Source organism: Condylura cristata, unplaced genomic scaffold, assembly GCF_000260355.1.
Source record: "Condylura cristata isolate star-nosed mole 26May11 unplaced genomic scaffold, ConCri1.0 scaffold00023, whole genome shotgun sequence".
NCBI lineage: Eukaryota > Metazoa > Chordata > Mammalia > Eulipotyphla > Talpidae > Condylura > Condylura cristata.
The window spans coordinates 8,943,703-8,962,768 of record NW_004567124.1 but is presented as its reverse complement, the minus strand read 5'-3'; the positions used below and the strand labels follow the sequence as shown (position 1 = coordinate 8,962,768).

The window sequence follows — 19,066 nt, the reverse complement described above, 5'->3', positions numbered from 1 at the left end:
TTCTGTTATAATCTAGAAGCTTTGTCATTTTTTTTTTTTCAAATTTAGAACTGCAATCCATCTGGTTTGAGTTTTGCGTGTGCAAATAAGATCCAGGTTTAGTTGTTTTTCCACATGGCTATCCACTTAACTGCAGCACCACTCACTGGAGCAAACATCCTTCCCACAATGGTGTGTAGCACCACTGTGTCATCAATTAAGTGAGCATAGATGTGCGAGCCAGTTTCCCATCTTCCTATTTTTTCTTGATTCAGTCGTCTGTCTCTGCCTTTGCATCACACTTTCCTCATTACTGTGGTTCTGTACTAAGTGTTACAATCTAGGTTGTAAGGCCTCCAACTTTGTTGTTTCTCAAGTTAGTGGTGACTTGTACTCTTGTATTTCCAAATAAATTCTAGAACCTGCCTGTCAGTTTCTGCCCTCCTCCAAAGAATTCATTTTTTCTCTTTTTTACATCTTCCAAAATTATTCTGAATTTATTGTATTTTGCTTCAATGTCTAATGTGGCACATACTTATGATTATTACTAATTATGACAGAACTATCAATTTTTTAAGTATTTTATTGATGTAGCATTGCATTGCAACATTATATAAGTTTCAGATGAGCATCATTAAAAATCTACTTGTTTATATTACATTAAGTTTACCACTAAAAGTCCAATTCTATCCTTTACCACATATCATCGTCCACTTTTAACAGTTTACCCACTGCCTTGTCCCCCTACCCTTCTGATAATCAGTTCATCCATTTGTTTGGTTTCTCTGTATGCCTCATATGAATGAAAAATCACACCACATTTGTCTTCTTCGTCTAATTCCCTCAGGTTCATCTGTGTTGATACAAATGACCAGATTTTCATCTTTCTTTTTTATTATTTTTTATTATTTTTATTTTTTTGGATTTACTTATTTGTGCATACAGAACTGGGGTACAGGCCAGAGGCTCAGGGGCGGTGAGAGGCTTCACCAGAGACAGAGTGGGGAGCAGAACAGGCAGATCGACGAAGTACACTGCTGTGGGGAGCAGAGGGCAGGCCAGGAGAGGTCTGCCACTCCATGTGGTCTCCTCCGGGGCAGGCGGGGATCGAACTCACGCAGAAGTGGCTTAAGCTTCTTAGTGCTGTGCTTTAACCCGTGCGCCACCAGGGAGGGCCTCATCTTTCTTTTTTAAATTGAGTAGTATCCCATAGTGTAGCTTCTTTAACCAGTCATCTGTCAGAGGGCATATAGGTTGTTTCCCACTCCTGGCTATGATGAACATGAGAGTGCATATATCTCTACCATTTGTGTCCGGGTCTTCCTTAGGGACACACCCAAACTGGAATAACTGGATCATATTTTAAGTTTTTTTGGTTTTACTTTTTTGAGAAATCTCCATGCTGTTTTTCATAATAACTGCACCAGAAGAATTTGGACATAGTATAATTTAGTACCTACAATAATAAGAATGCACAATTCTTTCCTAATGGGAGGGTGAGGGAAATTTTCACATTGGAATTGATATCTGATCAAGGTTTTAAGGATTTTTAAGATTTTATTTATCATTCAAAGAAAAAGAAAGAGTATATGAATCCTTACAAAGCATAGAGTATATGAGAAACTTATGTTTCAAAAATACCTACACATTCCTGAATCCATGCCAGATTTTGTGTAAATGATGAAATACCACTTTAGTGGAGGCAGAAGACTGCTTCACAAATTGCATCATTTGATGCTGATAACATCCAGGATGACAGACTGTCTAGTTGATACCTGAAAAACAGCCCAGAAATGGCACCATTTCATTTTGGCAGGCACTGATAAGGTTGTTGTGGAGGTGAGAACAGCATGTATGAGGTCTCAAAGGTGAGAGAAAAGAAGTTTGACCTGTTGAACTGAGGAAGGTCAGGTAAAAGGCAGGCAGGTGAGAAATAAGAAGACAAGACTGGAAGACAGCTAAGAAACAGGAAAACTAAGTTGGAGGAAGGTCGGCTAGTAAGAAGACTGTTGTGTTTGTCCTCCTAAGAGATGGTTGTGGCTAGTAGTGGGGGGAGGTGAAGCAATGCATTAGAAATAGAGACCTGCAGTTGCTGCTGACTAGTAAGGCATTGTCAGGGAGGAAAGTATAGAAAGAAGCATGGACAGTATTGGATCTGAGAGCTGAATGGAGAGCTGTATGAATCACTTTGGTGGGAACACAGAACTCTTCGCAGCTACATTGGGGGCATGAGTTCAGGGATACTAGGTTCAACTTTCAGCATATTCAGTTTGAAGTACCTGCAGCATATTCAAGTTGGTGCCCGTTATGCAGCTAGATAATTGCTTCTGCAACTCAGAGAAGGCCAGGCTGGAGATAGGTTTTATAATGTTTAACAAAAGGATGATGACTGAAACCAGGAGGTAGATAAGTTTGCTCATGGGGAGAAGTACAGTAAGAAAAAACTTTTATCAGCTGTAACCCTGAGGAAACCATATACTGAATTGAAGGAGCAGGTTGAGCAATAGAAACCTTTGAAAGAAACGAGAAACATAGCCTTGGAAAGAATCAGGAATCCAGGACAAAGGGGTGTCTCTACAGCCAGGGAAGTAAAGTCACATAAAAGAGGGATTTAAGCATCCATTAGCTTTAGGAAAAATATGGTCCCTCCTCACCTTGCTGAAGGCAGTTTCAGGAAAGTTGAGGAATGTATGTGAAGCAAGGAGAGAATGCACAAATGTAGTCGACTTCTGCCTGGCCCCCTCTTGAGGCGTGGGGAGATATTCACAGTTACAGAGTAGCTGCCCCTGGACTATTTCTTGTAGGCCAGCACAGTATTCAAAATACATTTCTGCTCAGCTGAATACAGTTACATAGAAAGGATCCTTTTGAGATATTCAGAGACTGGTGAAAAACATTTTGGCATACCTGTTTTTACTTTGTGAGTCTGCTCTGTGGTTTAATGCTGTCAATACATAATGTGCGTGCATTTGGACCAAGAATAACTACCATTACAAAGAATCCCACTGTATCACTGTTGTGTGGTCTGAAGACTACTGCTGAATATGAATAAAGGTCCAGATGGCAAGGATTCTGTGAATGTAATCTGTATTTTCAAAGGACTGTGGTTATTGAAACTGACATTTAGTGTTTCTAACAAGCAGTTCTGGTATCATGATGCTCCCTTGACTACAGGGATAATACCTTTTGAAGCATAGTGTTTGTTTGGAGACCTGACCCTCATGATTCCATCATTACCATTGAGAATGTCATGGAAGCCATAGAGTTTCTAGTGGCCTTGTTTCATCCTTCTGATGGTGAGGTTTCCTCTCTCCAGGAAACCAGTTCCCGCCAAAAAGTGTTCATGATGTGCCTTGAGATTTCATAATAGTTCCTTGGCAGAATACTTGTGGGATGGAAATGCCAAGCCACTTAGACTTCACCTCCCTGGTTTCTGCCTTTAAAAAAAAGAAGAGTCTACAAAAGGCTTTTCAGTAGATAATTTTTGTACAAGCATGTTCCCGGTTGCATATGATAGATGTTTTATTCTTCCAGAGTCTTAGCTCAATTAGAAATAGATTCAAGAGCCCATATGGTAAGTGTAAAGGCAAGAAGGAGAGGTCTAGAAATTACAGCATACAATTTTCAACTGTCAAAGCTAGAATCTCCAGTTTCTATGGGAAACTGAGACCCAGAAAGAAAAGGCAGTAGGCTAGGCCACACAGCTAATGAGCAGCAGAGCCAGAGCTGGGTGATGTCTTAACCACATCTGGTTAGACTTCTGAGCAATAACCTTCAATCCCATACCCTTACACATAAATTGGAATGACCATTAAACTCTGCTTATTTCTCTCCTTCACTCTAGTTTTATTTACCTTTGTTATTCTCTCTTCTGGTCTTCTCCTCTGCCATAGGAACACTTTGTTTAAAATTCTTTCATTCCACATGCTACACTTGGAAGTGCTGTGTGATAAACCGTGTATTGGCATCTTTGTCATTTTCCTTGATTAGATTGTGTAGTTATGTCCCAGCGTGTAAATTACTAAATATTTACAGATTAGCAAGTCCTCAGCACTGAAAAGCTGTCTTATTTGATGGCTCTAGGGCCTTTCACACCCTTTATTGTATCATAGGGCCTCACCCTTGACAAAGAGAGGACCACCTGTTGCTTTTGTGTTAATTCAGCTGAAGTCTCCCTACATATACAGGGCACACTCGGTGGTGCCCAGAGAACATTCAACATTGAAAAAATAGTCACTTCAAAATTTGGTGAGAGGGAGAAGTTGACTTGCATATTTTCACATGGATGTTATATTTTCTCACAAGAATCTCTCGTAATTCTCTGCCCCAAAGAGCACTGTATAGAGAATCAGACCCAAATTTATGAAACCTAAGTTCTAGATCTGGTGCTGCCTATAAAGTATATTCATGGACTGGATGCTTCTCAGTGCTGGGCCTCATTTGTGAAATGTTTAATGATTATCTCAAGGTTGGTAATTATCTTTAAGCCAGTTATTCTGCATTTCTTTGTCTCATGCGCTGGCATCGCTAGTCCTCATCCTCTTCTTGGCTATACTGCATAGGAAGGCTAATGTTTATTCTACATGTGGTGGTACTATAATTTTTAAGAGCCACTTCATACTCAAATTCCATCATCTTTAGAAGTGAATTTCAGGATGAACAGTCACAGGTAGGATATCCAAAGGACCAATAAGTGTTTGACATAGTGCTCAATGTAATTATTCAACAGGGATATGAAAATTAAACCTCAATGAGATAACACGGCACACCCACCGGAGTGACTAAAATTAAAAATCTGACAATATAGTTAAAGTGTTGAAGAACATGTAGGTCAACTGGTATCTCACATTGATGGTGACGTGCATAGTGGTAAAACATTCTGAGGAGTTTTGTAGTATCCACTAATGCTAAAGTCATGCATTGCTTAACATTAGGGATAGATTCTGAAAATGCATTACTGGGTGATTTTTGTCATTGTGTAAAGGTCATGAAGTTTAATTACATATACCTGGGTTGTATAGCCTAATACACACCTAGATTGTATGGCAGACTGACTTTTGTAAGTTTTGCTTGCCATATATATGTCTGTCATTAACTGAAAAATTGGCAAGCAATGCATGACTATATATATTTACTCTGTGACCAAGCAGTTCAACTCTTAGTCTATATCCAGGAAAAACAATTCCTTATGTCCACCTAAATGTATATGTGAGAATTCTCTTGATAGTTTTATTCCTAGTAGTTCCAAACAGGAAACAGTTCAATATTCACCAATAAATGTTGATATTTTTATATAATGAAATACTACATGACAAAGACACAGGAATGAACTGCTACATGCAACAACATGACTGACTCTCTCAGGGGTCAGAGAAAGAAACCAGAAACAAAAAACTACTCACTGTGTGGTTCCATCAGCATGGAGTTTAAGAACAGGTAAAACTAATCTAAGGTTGATATCAACTAGGAGTGGGAGAGGTTATTGACAGAGAAAGGACATAGATGATGAAATGTTATGTTCTCTATATACACGGTAAATATGTGGGTGTATTCACAGGTAAAAATTCATTGAACTGTATCCATAGACTTGTTCACATTATTGTATGTAGGTTATGTCCCAGTAAAAACAATTGGGAAGAAAAGTGAATTTAAATGATCTTTCAGAAACCTGTGCCCACATGTCCTCCCAGGACTTTAGATGTCTTTTAGGACTTTAGTTCTTTTAGGTGGGGTAGTGGGAGTAAAGGGAACCAGAGGAAAATTGGTTTTAGCATTGCAATTATTAAAACATCTCTTTGGATCAACAGAGCCAGTGATATGGGCTACTACATTGAGAAGTGCCACAAATTTCATACAAAGCAAAGTGGAACCAACCTGTGCCAGACACCCTCAGCTGTTTTTCTCCTTTCCAGGGGGCTTCCATCTAGAGACTCACTCCCAAGTACAAGTATGACTTTTAGGTGGAATTTAATGGAAAATATGGTGGTCTTTTATCCCCAGGGGTGGCTGCTAGAGAGACAGCTCAAGCTCTGAAAACACTGGCCCAGGCTGCCCGTGGAGTGGCTGCATCAACAGACGACCCTGCAGCTGCACATGCCATGTTGGATTCTGCTCGTGACGTGATGGAGGGCTCAGCCATGCTCATCCAAAAAGCCAAGCAGGCCTTGATTGCCCCGGGTGATGCAGAGAGCCAACAGAGGCTAGCCCAGGTGGGGTCAGGAATTGGGGGCTGTGGTCAGCATCAAGGTGGACCTGTTGGCAGACTATCTCCTCGACACCTTTTCCTAGTGCAAATATTTCACTAAGTGGATATTTTCAGACCCTTGCCATAGTGTCATAGCAATGCTGGCCAAACATGCTCTTTACTTTTGTAAGCCTCACCTAAGTAGTCCCCACATTAATGTGAGATCTGCTTAATTTACAGTCAACAAAGAGTATGGCGACCTGGTTGAAAGCTGTCCTAAAAACTTTATGATCCAAGACACATGTTGGTTTTGGTCCCATGCATGCTTAACTATTACCTTTTCTAGCTTGGGAGATGAGGTAGAAATATTTGGTCTACCCATTCAGAGTTTTAACTCTGATTCTCCTTTACTCTTTGGCTGTATGCTTGACTACCTTATGAAACTAGTTGGCTAGAGACTATCTGGACAAAATTCTAGACAAGGAGTTAGTTGGAAAGAGGGTGGTTAGATTAAAGGGACTAGTATGGCTCATTCCAAAGACCTATCCTTACTTGAGAATTCCTGTTTAAATAGGAATTCTCTCACAGCCCTAAAGGTAGCTTGTGAGTAATTCCAGGGTGCTGAGACCATCCACCTGCCCATGGGTATAGCCAGGTGTAGGGATGATGGAGCTTGAGGGTTGCTGATCAGAAATCGACCATAGGCCTCACTGTTATCCAAAGAACTAAAGCCTGCTCCATTCCATGACCTCTCGGTGGGGCCTTAAGAAGGAAACTGCTTCTATTGCTTTTGTTATCAGAAAACTTTGTTTTAGAACCTGACATAATATTGAATGTTTTTTAATCATAACACATGGCTGAGCAAGGCTTTGGGGAGCAGGTGGGGTGTATTGTGTCACTGTGTCAGAGACTTTGCCAAGACAGGATGTTAACCCTAGCGGGAGGATGGAGCTTTGCTCTGGATAGGCAGCCTTAGATTTAACATAGTAAACAGTGTCCGGTAGATAGCGGCTGATAATTTCCTGACCTTTTTCTGCTCTGTGAACTGTCACTGCTCCTTGTCACATGTGCAAAACTGTTTGCACTAAAAGCTGATTTCCTACAGTGCTTTTCTGCCTTTGCCTTTCAGGTAGCCAAAGCTGTCTCCCACTCTTTGAATAACTGTGTGAACTGCCTTCCTGGGCAGAAGGATGTAGATGTGGCCTTGAAGAGCATTGGAGAGTCCAGCAAGAAGCTTCTCGTGGACTCGGTGAGTTCTGGCCTGGGAAGGGGCTTGATGGGGGCTGAACTCAGCCTTCTGCCTCCAGGGATCTCTGAGCAGCTAACCTTTCCTTTAGGAGTACTATTTTCCTATCAGTTTGCCTTTTCCTTGTTTTGCTTTCTGATCTACAAAGTTTTCAGGTGGAGCTTTTTAGGTTTACTTTTCCTTTAAACCCTTTTTGTTGTTTGTAGTAAGGGTTATCCACTGAAACACTAAAGAGTACATCATCATCTGACCTCTCATCAGGGCATCTTAGTCAGTGACAATCAGGTGATGTCCAAGACTCATGAGAGCAAGTAGTCAGTAATTTCAGCTGTGAGCTCCCTTCAGAGGGGCTGTGTGTGTGCATCTTTGTTTCTTCTCTGCCTTGTGCCTGATGCAAGCAATGTGTGCAGAGAGGTTTATGTAATCTATTTTAACTCTTTGACATTTTTCATAATCAGTTAGAGTTCTGCAAAGCTACATAGCTGTATTATTAGCAAAGACCACTAATAAACAACATTGGTGGCTATTAGTTTGGAAGACTAGCACTTGATCTTTAATACCATCTATTTTTCAGTTCTAGAAAGTTAGAGCTATGAAAATTTCCATGTAAAAAAGTCAGAGTAGACTGGTTGTTCAGAATGGATCCTGGAGTCCAGTCACTCAGGTATGAATCCTGACTGCTACTTCGGAGACTGTAGCCACTGAAGACAATTGTCCTTGCTATTTTTAGGTCCACTTTGGCACTTAACTAGCTGTTCAATAAACGTAAATAATGAACGTATATTTATAATATACATACAGCATACATTTTTTTATATATGGGGGGGGTATATAACAACAGAGCATGGACTCAGAACACAGGGCCTTTTATTCTTGGTGATTCTGAAATGTATCCCTTGAAAATCTTTCTTCGCTCTCCTGTCCTTCCCTTTATCTCATACACTGTCAAATTTCTTATGGATGTGCCTTCTCATCCTGGTAGTTACCTCCAAGCACAAAGCCTTTCCAGGAAGCCCAGAGTGAACTGAATCAAGCAGCAGCTGACCTGAACCAGTCTGCTGGGGAAGTGGTCCATGCCACCCGGGGCCAGAGCGGAGAGCTGGCTGCAGCCTCCGGGAAGTTCAGTGATGATTTCGATGAATTCCTCGATGCTGGTATTGAGATGGCAGGCCAAGCCCAGGTGGGTGTCTGGAATTAACCCTTGCCTCTCTGCTCTGAGAACTCTCCTTCCTGGAGGCTGACTAGGCATGAAGTGGTGAGCCTGTGAGCAGGTCACACCATCATGTTCTCTTTGCTGCTCAGAAAGCTCCATGACCTCACAGCAAAGGCATTCCCAAAGATGCTATCAGCTATGTGTGAAGTACCTCTTTTAGATGAAAGATAACTTTCCCACGGTCCTGCAGCAGAATCTATTCTTTCACTTACGATTTTTAGAGAGAGTGGGGGAGAAGAGAATATTTAGCAGAGGTTAGTACACCTTTATATCCTGTACTTTAAATGTAGTGAAATACAGTAAAAAAAAAAAATCATGGATTTGAGATTCCTGGGCCCATTTTTAGGGACTGTGTCTAGTACTGAATGTCAAATGTTTTAAAATTACCTTTTTCTGATGAACAGATAATCCCCTGTTTAGAACATTGAGAGCATGACCAGTCTGGTGTCAGCTTGCAAAGCTGTTTTCTCCTGCCTTACTGGGAACTCCTTTAAAGATAACCAATATAGTTCTTGCTCTGCTCTCCACAAAGGTTGTCCCTCAGGTGGCAAGCTAGGTGAAAAATGTGTTCTTTCCTGGTTCAGGAACTTCTAGGATACCACTGACTGTGAGTGTCCAAGCAGTGCCTATGGCTCTTGCCAGGTTGGGTTGTATGAATGGCTGGACCACTCTGGCATTGTTGAGCAAGATGCTGGAATTGTGGCCTGGGCTGTGTGCTGACGTGCTCTCTCTCTCACTTGCTCTTCCTCCTGCTCTCCCCTCCCTCCTCCACCTCCCCCTCCCCTGCCTCCATTTATGAGGCAACGCAGCTCTTCGCTGGTCCACTGGGAATGGATTTCTGCCCTGTGGCAGGCGTCTTGGTCTGTGTATCTGTTTGAGGAAAGATAGACATTGGTCAGTCATGTCTCAAGTTAGGCATCTGAATTAATTGGGCTAAATGCAGCCTATATAGATAACTCACTTCCATTATGGATACTGCTCCTAGTGCTCTGAATACTTCTTAGGAGAAGTAGATAGCCCCTAATTACTCTGACCCCTCTTGCCCTTCCAGACAAAAGAAGACCAGATCCAAGTGATAGGGAACCTTAAGAATATCTCTATGGCATCCAGCAAGCTGTTGTTAGCGGCCAAGTCTCTCTCTGTGGATCCAGGAGCCCCCAATGCAAAAAATCTCCTGGCTGCAGCTGCAAGGTAAGAGCAGGACAAAACGTGCTTTCATGTGTGGATAAACAGTGCCAGTGTTTGAAAGATATGCTCAAAACCCTGTTGCTTATAGTGTGCTGTCCTTATGGTGGCAGAGAGAGAATCAAGTGTGATGGAGACGCTGGTATTTTTTTTTTAAAGACTGATTTATTTATGCTTACAGAACTGGGGTACAGGCCAGAGGTGTGGGGGGGTGAAGATTCACCAGAGACAGAGGGGGAGCAGAACAGGCAGATGTACTGAAATACACTGCTGAGGGGAGCAGCGGGCATGTCAGGAGAGGTCTGCCACACCATGTGGGTCAGCTTCCTGGTGAGGAATCTAACTCATGCTGCAGTGCTTCTGAGAGCTTCATAATGCAGTGCTTTAACCCATTGCGCCACCAGGGAGAACCCTAGATGCTGGTATTTTGTTGACCCATTTTCATGTTCTTTGCTCCCTGTCTTCACTTAATTCCTTTTCAAAAGGATTTGGTTAGTTATAAGGTCCCCATTGATATGTAAAGATGACTTAGCTAAGTTTTTAAAAATAGTATCACATGTTTCAAATTAATGAAAGTAGTATATGCTCTTAGAAAAAGAAATCAGAAAACACTTAAAAGTATAAAAAGAGAAAATAGTGTTCAGCAAGCATGCCAGCATTTATTGAGCACTTATACAGTAACAGGCATCAATGTTAATTAGATAAATTTAAACATGTCCAGTTTGTCACATGCAGAAAGGTTCGCATTTCGGCTGAATGGATGTTGGTGGGAATAAATTGTTTTCAAAACATGTTAAAATGTGAATCTGAGTTAGGGATGATGTCAGTGTCTTCCTACTGTTTTCACCTAGGAAGTGGAGAATAGAATACAATTTCTGCTCCAGGGCCATTCTGACAATTTAGTTTAATAACTAGTGATTGAGTGCTGGTATGTGGAGAAGCTGCAGGGACTGTCCAGGAAGCCCTCTATTAACAATTGCGCATTCATTCTCCTAAACCCAGAGGCTGCGGTTGTTTATGTCTGTAGAGGTGGTGCAGGCTTATTTTGTTAGCATTACTTGGCATTATTTTATATATGGGAGAGGTGACAGCAGTGAGATTAAATGCAGGACAGTAGTATATATTGTATGTTCCTTGCCACAGATTAGTGATTTTAAACAGCATAGCTGTAATTTTACTTAATTTTTAAAAACTGCTCTGTTGAACATCTGTTTCTGATCTAAAACCCTCTCGCAATCACCCTTTTTTCCTACAAAGAGCCCTTGGATAAGGCAGCTGATGTTTCCAGGTATCTGAATTCAGATGTTTTTCATTATCTTCCAGTTTTTGCATCATTTTAAGATTGTAGTTCCTAACTACTCACCCTTCAATTGTACAATAAAAAGGAGAGTATAAATTGCTCTTTTGAAAGGAGATGAGGAAACAGATACATAAGTGTTGATGCTGGTGCCTGGACTCTATGGGTAGCTTAAGGCCCCCTGGAGATGACATTGAGGAAAGACCCAGACCTGGGAGAAACTGCCTCTATCCTGGCTATCAGCTGCCAATAGGGAGCTCCCAGTCTGATGGTCTCATAACCAAGTAAGAACTTAAAAACCATCATGTAAAATGATTGTCTCGGGATGGTACTGTTGCAAGATGCTGGCACATTCCTCCTGGCTTCTTAACACATGTTGGCAAATCTGTTCTCTGGAGTGGTTTCCCAGCAAGAAGCTTCAGCCAGATCAGGTGAGTCAGGCAAGCTCCTCTTGGGAGGTAGAGATCTGCCTGACTGGATGTATTTATTCATTTTCTTAGGTCATTTGCTCTTTACACAGACTTTACCTGCGTAATATGGGATAAGCCTAGCAATGGGTGAATAAAATACGGCCTGACCCTGATGGCACTGCGGCAAGGAACACACACACAGATCTTGCTCACCAGAGCCCCCCCGCACACGCTACCCCCATTCTGTCTGGGCCTCACAACAGCCCTCCACACAAGTGGCCTTGAAGCTGAGCAGTAGGGATCAGAGTCACTGTTGCCCTCATCTTCAATCCCATTGTCTTCTCTCTTCAAACACCCAAACCTGCCCTTCATGTAGATGAAGTGCCCTTAGGAGGTTGTTGTGCAGACCAAGGTTTGGACCCTCTCAGTCCTGTCCTGCTCCTTTGTCAGCTGACTTGTGTTGCTTGTTCCTGATTTATTGGTTTCTGATGACTAGTGAGGATGATCCCTCACACCTTGCTGTTGATTCTTCTTTCCAAGTTGCCCGTTGGTTTGAGCTTACTACCAGGCACACTTCTTCCTGTCTCTGGACTGTGAAAAAGGACCCAGTGAGCAACATAGTTCTACTTATAAAAGAGAAAAATGTAAACTGGTCTTTTGATCTATTGTTAACCTCTCCAATGTTCTCTTTCTGTTATCCAGTCAGGAGCCCACTTAGACCTGACCTTTGTGATTGCTCCAGTCCACGTCAAGGGCACGCTTCCATGCAGAGCCCATACCCAACGGCAAGGCTTGAATTTTTCCTGTGCTTCCTGCAAGTGCCATCAGTGGCTGGCCTGTCAGAGGTCCCAGGACCATGTGTCCTGTCTGCTGTTATACCCAGCACTGCTTCCTTTGGCTCATTTTCTCTGTGTCTTATCTGCTCATAGTCTTGCTTCTCCAACTAAATTGCAATGAGAGAGACTCCATCCTAGAGAGACTCCAACTATATTTGTTGATCCCCAAGCTTTGTATACATCAGCTCCAACCTCCCATTGGATTTTGGTTTGTTCTTCCCTCCCTTCCCCAGCATCTCCTTTGAGGAAAGGAAATGCCTGATGTTAATTTTTCTTTCTAATCCACTTAATATGTAATCACAAGCATGAATCATTTGATTTTTCTTCTCTTGCCCACACTTCCAATTTCATCTCTATTTAAATTTACCACAAATGTTCCCAAACTTCAGTTAAACCAAATGAGTGTCTCTGAATACTAAGTGATACTTTGGTTTAAGAGCCCTTTTTAACCTCTGAGGTTGTAGGTGCTAGCTAATTTTTAAAAAACTGAGAATGGCTAGATATAAGAATGGCCTACATAAGAATATAAAATATAAGGTGGTAATTCTCTAGATGATAACATTATGACATTTAACTTTCTAGAATTTTTAAAAATAAACACTTATAGCTTTGATCATTAAAAATAATTGCAAAAAAAGTTACAGTTTAGGCCTATTTTGGATATATCAACAGAATGAATATGTTGCTAATTTGGCCCCTCCTTTTTATAAGGTAGCTTGGTTACATTATGCATAATTTCTGGTAGATTTACTGAAATTCTTGCTTTAATAAAGTCACTGTTAACATTTGGTATTTGTCATTTTGTCATTTTTGTATGCATATCTGTTGTTGTGGGTTCAGATTATTTATACTGTTGTAAATTTTTTTACTTAATTATTTTCTGATATTAATAATACACATTATGCCTGTTAATAGAATTTTATTGTGGACACCACGCTTATGTGGTCAGTCCTTTATCATTGCATACTTGGGTTGCCTCCAACCCATTACACTTATAAAAGAACTGCTATAATTTGAAACATAAAAATATTTTTTTTTGTGGTCAAATCTACATAACCATTTGCCTCTGGGCAACTTGTTTCTTATTTCACTGTGTATTCCATACTCTAAAATGAATTATGGGTTTAAATGTTACCTAAAACAATAGTCCTTAGTCCCGGATCATACTAAGCAAGCAAATCCCTCAGACATACGATACTGCGCTGGCATTTCTGTGGATTACCCAACCACAAATCCCTAGTCTACTGAGGACTTTCTAACCCAAAATTTTATATGAAAAAATTTTAAACATCTACAGAATAGTTTAAAAAAAATTGGACCATGAAAAAAAAAAATAGGACCATGAACAGCTCTCTAGTCTCTGGATTCACCAATTAGAAACGCTTCTTTTTAGTGGGAAAAAATAAAATGTTAGATAAAAACTGTTTTTAGAAAAAAGCAAACAAAATATGGGAAGGAAGCAGCTAAATGGGAAGCTTGTGTGACCTCTCAAAGTACTGTCCAGTGATGGTGTCATAGGGAGAAGTCCTCTACCTCTTGTTGTCATACACGGATATGTCCTCTCAGAAGCATGACCTGAAGGTCACCATACAGGACATGGTGCTGGACTCTGAGTGTCACTTGGAGTGAGTACATTATGGAGTTAATGCCACTTGGAGTGAGGTTCCTGCAAGGTGGCAGGAACAAGGAATTTGTCCTGCTGTCTCACTTGTTTCACTTTGCACTGTGAAGAATAAAGTGCTTCCCAGTGACACTTTAATTAACCACTGCTCCCCAAGTAAACGAATCACCAGAGTCAGTCTTACAAAAACTATTTGGGGATTCTTCCTTGAGTTTAGGAATGTTTTTCTTCTTTCCATCACCCTCGCTAAATTTAGATTTCAAAGCAGTATCTCCTCATCAAATAATTACGCTGATTGCTTTTGTACATCGGCAACATCATTTTCCATCTAATTTGATATTCTGTGGGAAGTTGCAAAGCTAATTTAACTGATAAAATGAAGCATCTTTTATCTGTTAATGATGAACAGCAATATGTGCCCTATTTTCATTTTGTTCATTTAAATTTGCCTGTTAGTAGCCCTGTCAGAATGTGGATGTTATGACCTTGATGAACAGTAATTATGAGTCTGCTTTGGAGTAAGATGAGCATGGTTGTAAGTCATTTCTGCTCCTTGTTTGCCACAGCCCCTTAGGGGATTAGCTTCTTTGTTTCTTTCATTTATAAAATATAAAGGTATTTACTTCTGAGACCAGTATAAGGCCACAGTAATCAAAACAGTGTGATGTTGGAGAAGGATTAGACACATAAATCAATGGAATAGAATGAAGTAAACCCATGCAGATGTGGACAGTTAATTGTCAACAAGTTGCAAAAGCAATAGTAGAGAAAAGGAAACTTTTAAAACAATTGGTACTAGAATAATTGCACTTTTATGTCTCCCCTCCCCAAAAGAAAAGAACTTTGACCATATTTCATACCTTATTTTAAAAAATTAATAAATTAACACTTTTAAAATTATTTATGTCATTACCAAAGATAACAAGCAGGGGTTGCTTAGAAGGTTGGAGTGCTTGCAATGTAGGAAAAAAGAAATTAAGACTGACATCTTAAGTTCAGAGTTGACTAGAAATACATGTAACATCCTACAAGGGTCTCTAATTAACTCCTAGTAATGTTAACAAGAAAATGGCTAATTTAAAGAATTTGGAGATAGCATCTAGGAAAGAGTCATTCATGTAGAATTTTATGAAAAGAAGAGATTTTTAAAACCATACACAGTTTACTATATGTCTACAGTGTTTTAAAATATATAGTGTTTTATATATACAGAGTAAGCATGTATGCAATCCAAAATATCTTATGTTCTCTGGGCTGCTAGAGAAGGCTGTCCTTAAAAAACAATGTGAATATGATCTCATCGCTATTTGTGACTTCACTGTGAATTCTTATGAATTTATTAAAAGCTAGTCATACTTAAGAGAGCTGCTAGTACTCCTGAAGACTAAATCAAATTAATAGTCAGAGGAAGGTAGAGATTCTCAATGTATCTTCCCTGGATGTGTTTTATGTTGGGTTGGCAGAGCCTTGAGGAAGAGCTCTCACGGAGACTCCAGCCTTTATAAAGTAAATCAGTTGTATTTCTAGTGAACCTATGAAGTATTGTTGGAAAAATTACCATTGATCTTTACAGATCTGTGTTTCTGTTACAGAGCTGTGACAGAGAGCATCAATCAACTCATCACTCTGTGCACCCAGCAAGCTCCAGGCCAGAAAGAGTGTGATAACGCCCTACGGGAGCTTGAGGTAAGTCCCTGGAAAAGCTGCTGAGGATGTAAGAATGTACGTCTGTCCTTTCCCATAAGATAAGCTGCTTCTCTTCCCTTGCCTTGTGTCTTTCCCCGGGAACTATTGGAGTCAAATTACTGGACTCAATGCAAGGGGGAAAGAACTGAAAAAACATTAGACTTGGTGGGATTATCATCCCTGATTTCCCTGTTTCTACTAGAATAAGGGTTATTTTGTTAAAGAATTCTTTATTTCAAAGAGATCTATGGTACTGGGCTGAAGTATTAGTTCTATGGGCTGCTAGAGAAAGTTTTTCTTAAAAAACAATGTAAAGATGATCTCATTGCTATTTGTGACTTCGCTGTGAATTCTTATGAATTTATTAAAATCTAGTCATACCTAAAATAGCTTGAAGTGATTATTCTAAGGCAGTTGGGAGAAGCTGGGATCAATGTGCTTTTTGAGGAAAAATGATTTCACCATACATCTTATTTTGTGACATGTAGGAGGCACATAAGAGGAAACCCAGGAATAGTACTTATTATATGGTCAAGGTGACTGTGGGGCCCCTACTGGCTCAGAACACAGTGTGGGTACATTTGAATTTATATTCATACATAGGACTTACTTGTAAATGAAAATTAATAGTAAATGTATGTAGGTAAACAAAATCATCAATGTGCCTTCTTGCAAGTAAGTATTGTTAACCAATGCAGGTTATATTAAAACAACCCATGTGGATATGGGTTGGTTGTACCCAATATACCTTCAATTTTCTGGATAATTAGCATAGATCTGGCACAATGTGAATATCCCTAGCACCTACTGAAAAATTTGATTGAGGCCCAGTCTGATGATTGCAGTTTACAGGGGCCTGAAACATTCCGAAAACGGGATATTGTTTTATATGTTGGATGACTATTTTGATCAGTTCACATTTGCAAATAAAAGTATTTCATGGACTGTTAACTTAATGGGTCTGTTGGCCTAAGTGAAAATTCTGTCCCGTAGTGATATCCTTGCTGTCAAAATTATGACTAATTTAGCATTGCTGTTACTAAAACAACTCTAATAATCCAACTTGGAGCCTGACAGGTTCTTCTATGAATGTGCTCCTCTGTACTATGCTCTCTTCCCTAAGATCTTTAACTAAATAGTCAGCAAGTTCTACCATTATTTTTGCTGACCCAGAAGACTTTGTAACTGAGATGACTTTGTAACTCAGAAGACTTTGTCTTTTCATTGGCTGTACCCCAAAGGCTTGTACAGATGCAGAGGCTTTACAGATGCAGTGTTATGTTCTCATGGGGAAGGGGTTGAATAGCTGTATCCTCATACTTTCCTCCCTTGTAAGTGGTAAAAAAGGTCATTACAACATGAAAGCTAGGAACCATCTTCAGTGACCTGGAGACAAAGAAAAGGCATACCCTACAGTTTCTTGAGGCAGTTCCTTGATAGAGATATAAACGATAATGGGTAGTTTTGTATAATTTTTAATGAAAAACAAGTGAGCTATCTCAGGGGACAGTTCACAAAGTTACCTTCTTTCACTTATGCCTACTCTTAACATTTGCTGAATTGAACACTGAGGGTTTTACTCATCATGAACAAGTGAATTAGTGGATCCTTGAAATTTAGACTCCTTGGCATTATCCACTAGAGAAATTAAATATATTGCCTTGCATAAACTTTCAGATTTATTTAAGGAAAAAAAATCTTCCCCCTGTATGGACAGCATATTTTATCTTCAAAATTAAAGACAAGAGAGTCTCCTCTCTGTCAACTGGAGATGCCATCCAGCTGCTCCTCAACCCCAATCAGGCTTGTGTAGCTATCAGGAAATCTGAAGTCATGGGTACTCTAATCTAAATTCCGCTCAAGAATTTGTATATATGAATAACTGTGCCTAGATTCTTGTCTGTGGAGTTGACAGTTGGCATTTACGTTGCTCTGTAATCCTTACTTGCTTTTGATGTTGTGTGTTCCTCCTATAGACTGTCAAGGGGATGTTGGACAATCCTAATGAGCCTGTTAGTGACCTCTCTTACTTTGACTGCATTGAGAGTGTGATGGAGAACTCCAAGGTAAGCCTGTCTGTGCCCACCATTCAGAAATGTACATTGCTTCTCGGTGTGGAGGAAATACAGGTTGTTGTGTGCTTCTGCCTGTGGCCTCCCCCTGGGAAGCATGTATCACAAAACCTTGTTGTATTGTAGTGCTCTCTGCTCAAGTGTGTCTCAAAGTTGATTGTGAATTGGCATCACTTGGGAGTCTTGTTAAATACAAGTTGCTCTCCGCTTTCCCATCCCTCACCACCAATAAATCTAAGAAGCAACTGAGATTCTGCATTTCTGACTAGTTCCCAAGTCCCATAATTTACTATACATGAAGTACTTGCTTATTCCTTATTACAGATGGTCATTCTCTTCACCTGCTAAAGAAAACCCTTCAGTGATCTTAGCTTATATGGAGACCCTTGTTGGCATGCTTACTGCCATCCACCCATGGCATGCATCCTCAAGGGCAGTGAAAATTTTGAGCAGGGAAGGGGGTAAGTTTGGGAGGGAGGATGAAAGCAATCTAATACTGTTACATGTGCATCCCTAAAAAATTTTTAATCTACTCATAAAAATCTCATTCTTTATTTTTTGAAAGATTGATTGATTGATTGATACATAGAAGTGGGGTGTAGGCCAGAGATGCAGGGGTGGGGAGCAGAACAGGCAGATAGACTGAAGTACACTGACGGAGTGGGAGCAGCAGGCAAGACAGGAGAGGTCTGCCATGCTGTGTAGTTCAGTTCCATGGGCAGGAATGGATTCCAGCAGCAGTGGCTGGCAATAGGTTGATAGCCCTGAGATGTTAAACCCTATGCAACGAGAGAGCCCCAAATTTCATTTCCTAGTGTTTAATTTGACGGTGATAAAACTGGGAGAGAAGCCTTAGAAAGACTCCTTAAGGGAACAAACGTGAGGAGGGAAAAAAAGGTTGAGAAACACTGAGCACTGGTGGTAATGTCAGTGTCTCTTTAGTATGCCTCAGAAGCAGAAGATTCAAGTGAAATGCACATGGGATAAATGGATGGGCTTTGAATAGTTATATGCTGGGTTTGTGCTTGAGCACAGGAGCTTGTTTACATCACTTTTATATTAGTTGGAGGAGATACTCGTGATGTCAGGAGGACTTGCTTTGCAATGGGCTAAGACTGTGGAGAATACTCTATGTAATGTCTGCATACTTAGATCCAAAGACATGGTTCTTCTTAGAGAGGTCATGTGAGGTTTGGAGGAAAGAGGGAATACTATACATAAAAATAACTTCTGGCCCTCCCTGGTGGCACAGCGGGTTAATGCACTGTGAAAGAAGCTTAAGCCACTTCCACATGAGTTCGATATCTGCCTGCCCAGGAGGAGATCCACATGACCCG

The 19,066-nt window shown here is 40.5% G+C and overlaps 1 protein-coding gene across 1 annotated transcript in view; it reads left to right on the top strand.

Annotated features, from left to right (window-relative positions):
- The window catches only part of TLN2 (talin 2), a 403,979-nt gene that overhangs the window by 297,443 nt on the left and 87,470 nt on the right, over positions 1-19,066 (top strand). The window contains exons 29-34 of the mRNA XM_004687721.2: positions 5,980-6,188; positions 7,293-7,412; positions 8,392-8,589; positions 9,674-9,813; positions 15,564-15,657; positions 17,634-17,723. Of these exons, the coding sequence (XP_004687778.1) occupies positions 5,980-6,188; positions 7,293-7,412; positions 8,392-8,589; positions 9,674-9,813; positions 15,564-15,657; positions 17,634-17,723 (851 nt within the window). The remainder of the gene's footprint in view (positions 1-5,979; positions 6,189-7,292; positions 7,413-8,391; positions 8,590-9,673; positions 9,814-15,563; positions 15,658-17,633; positions 17,724-19,066) is intronic.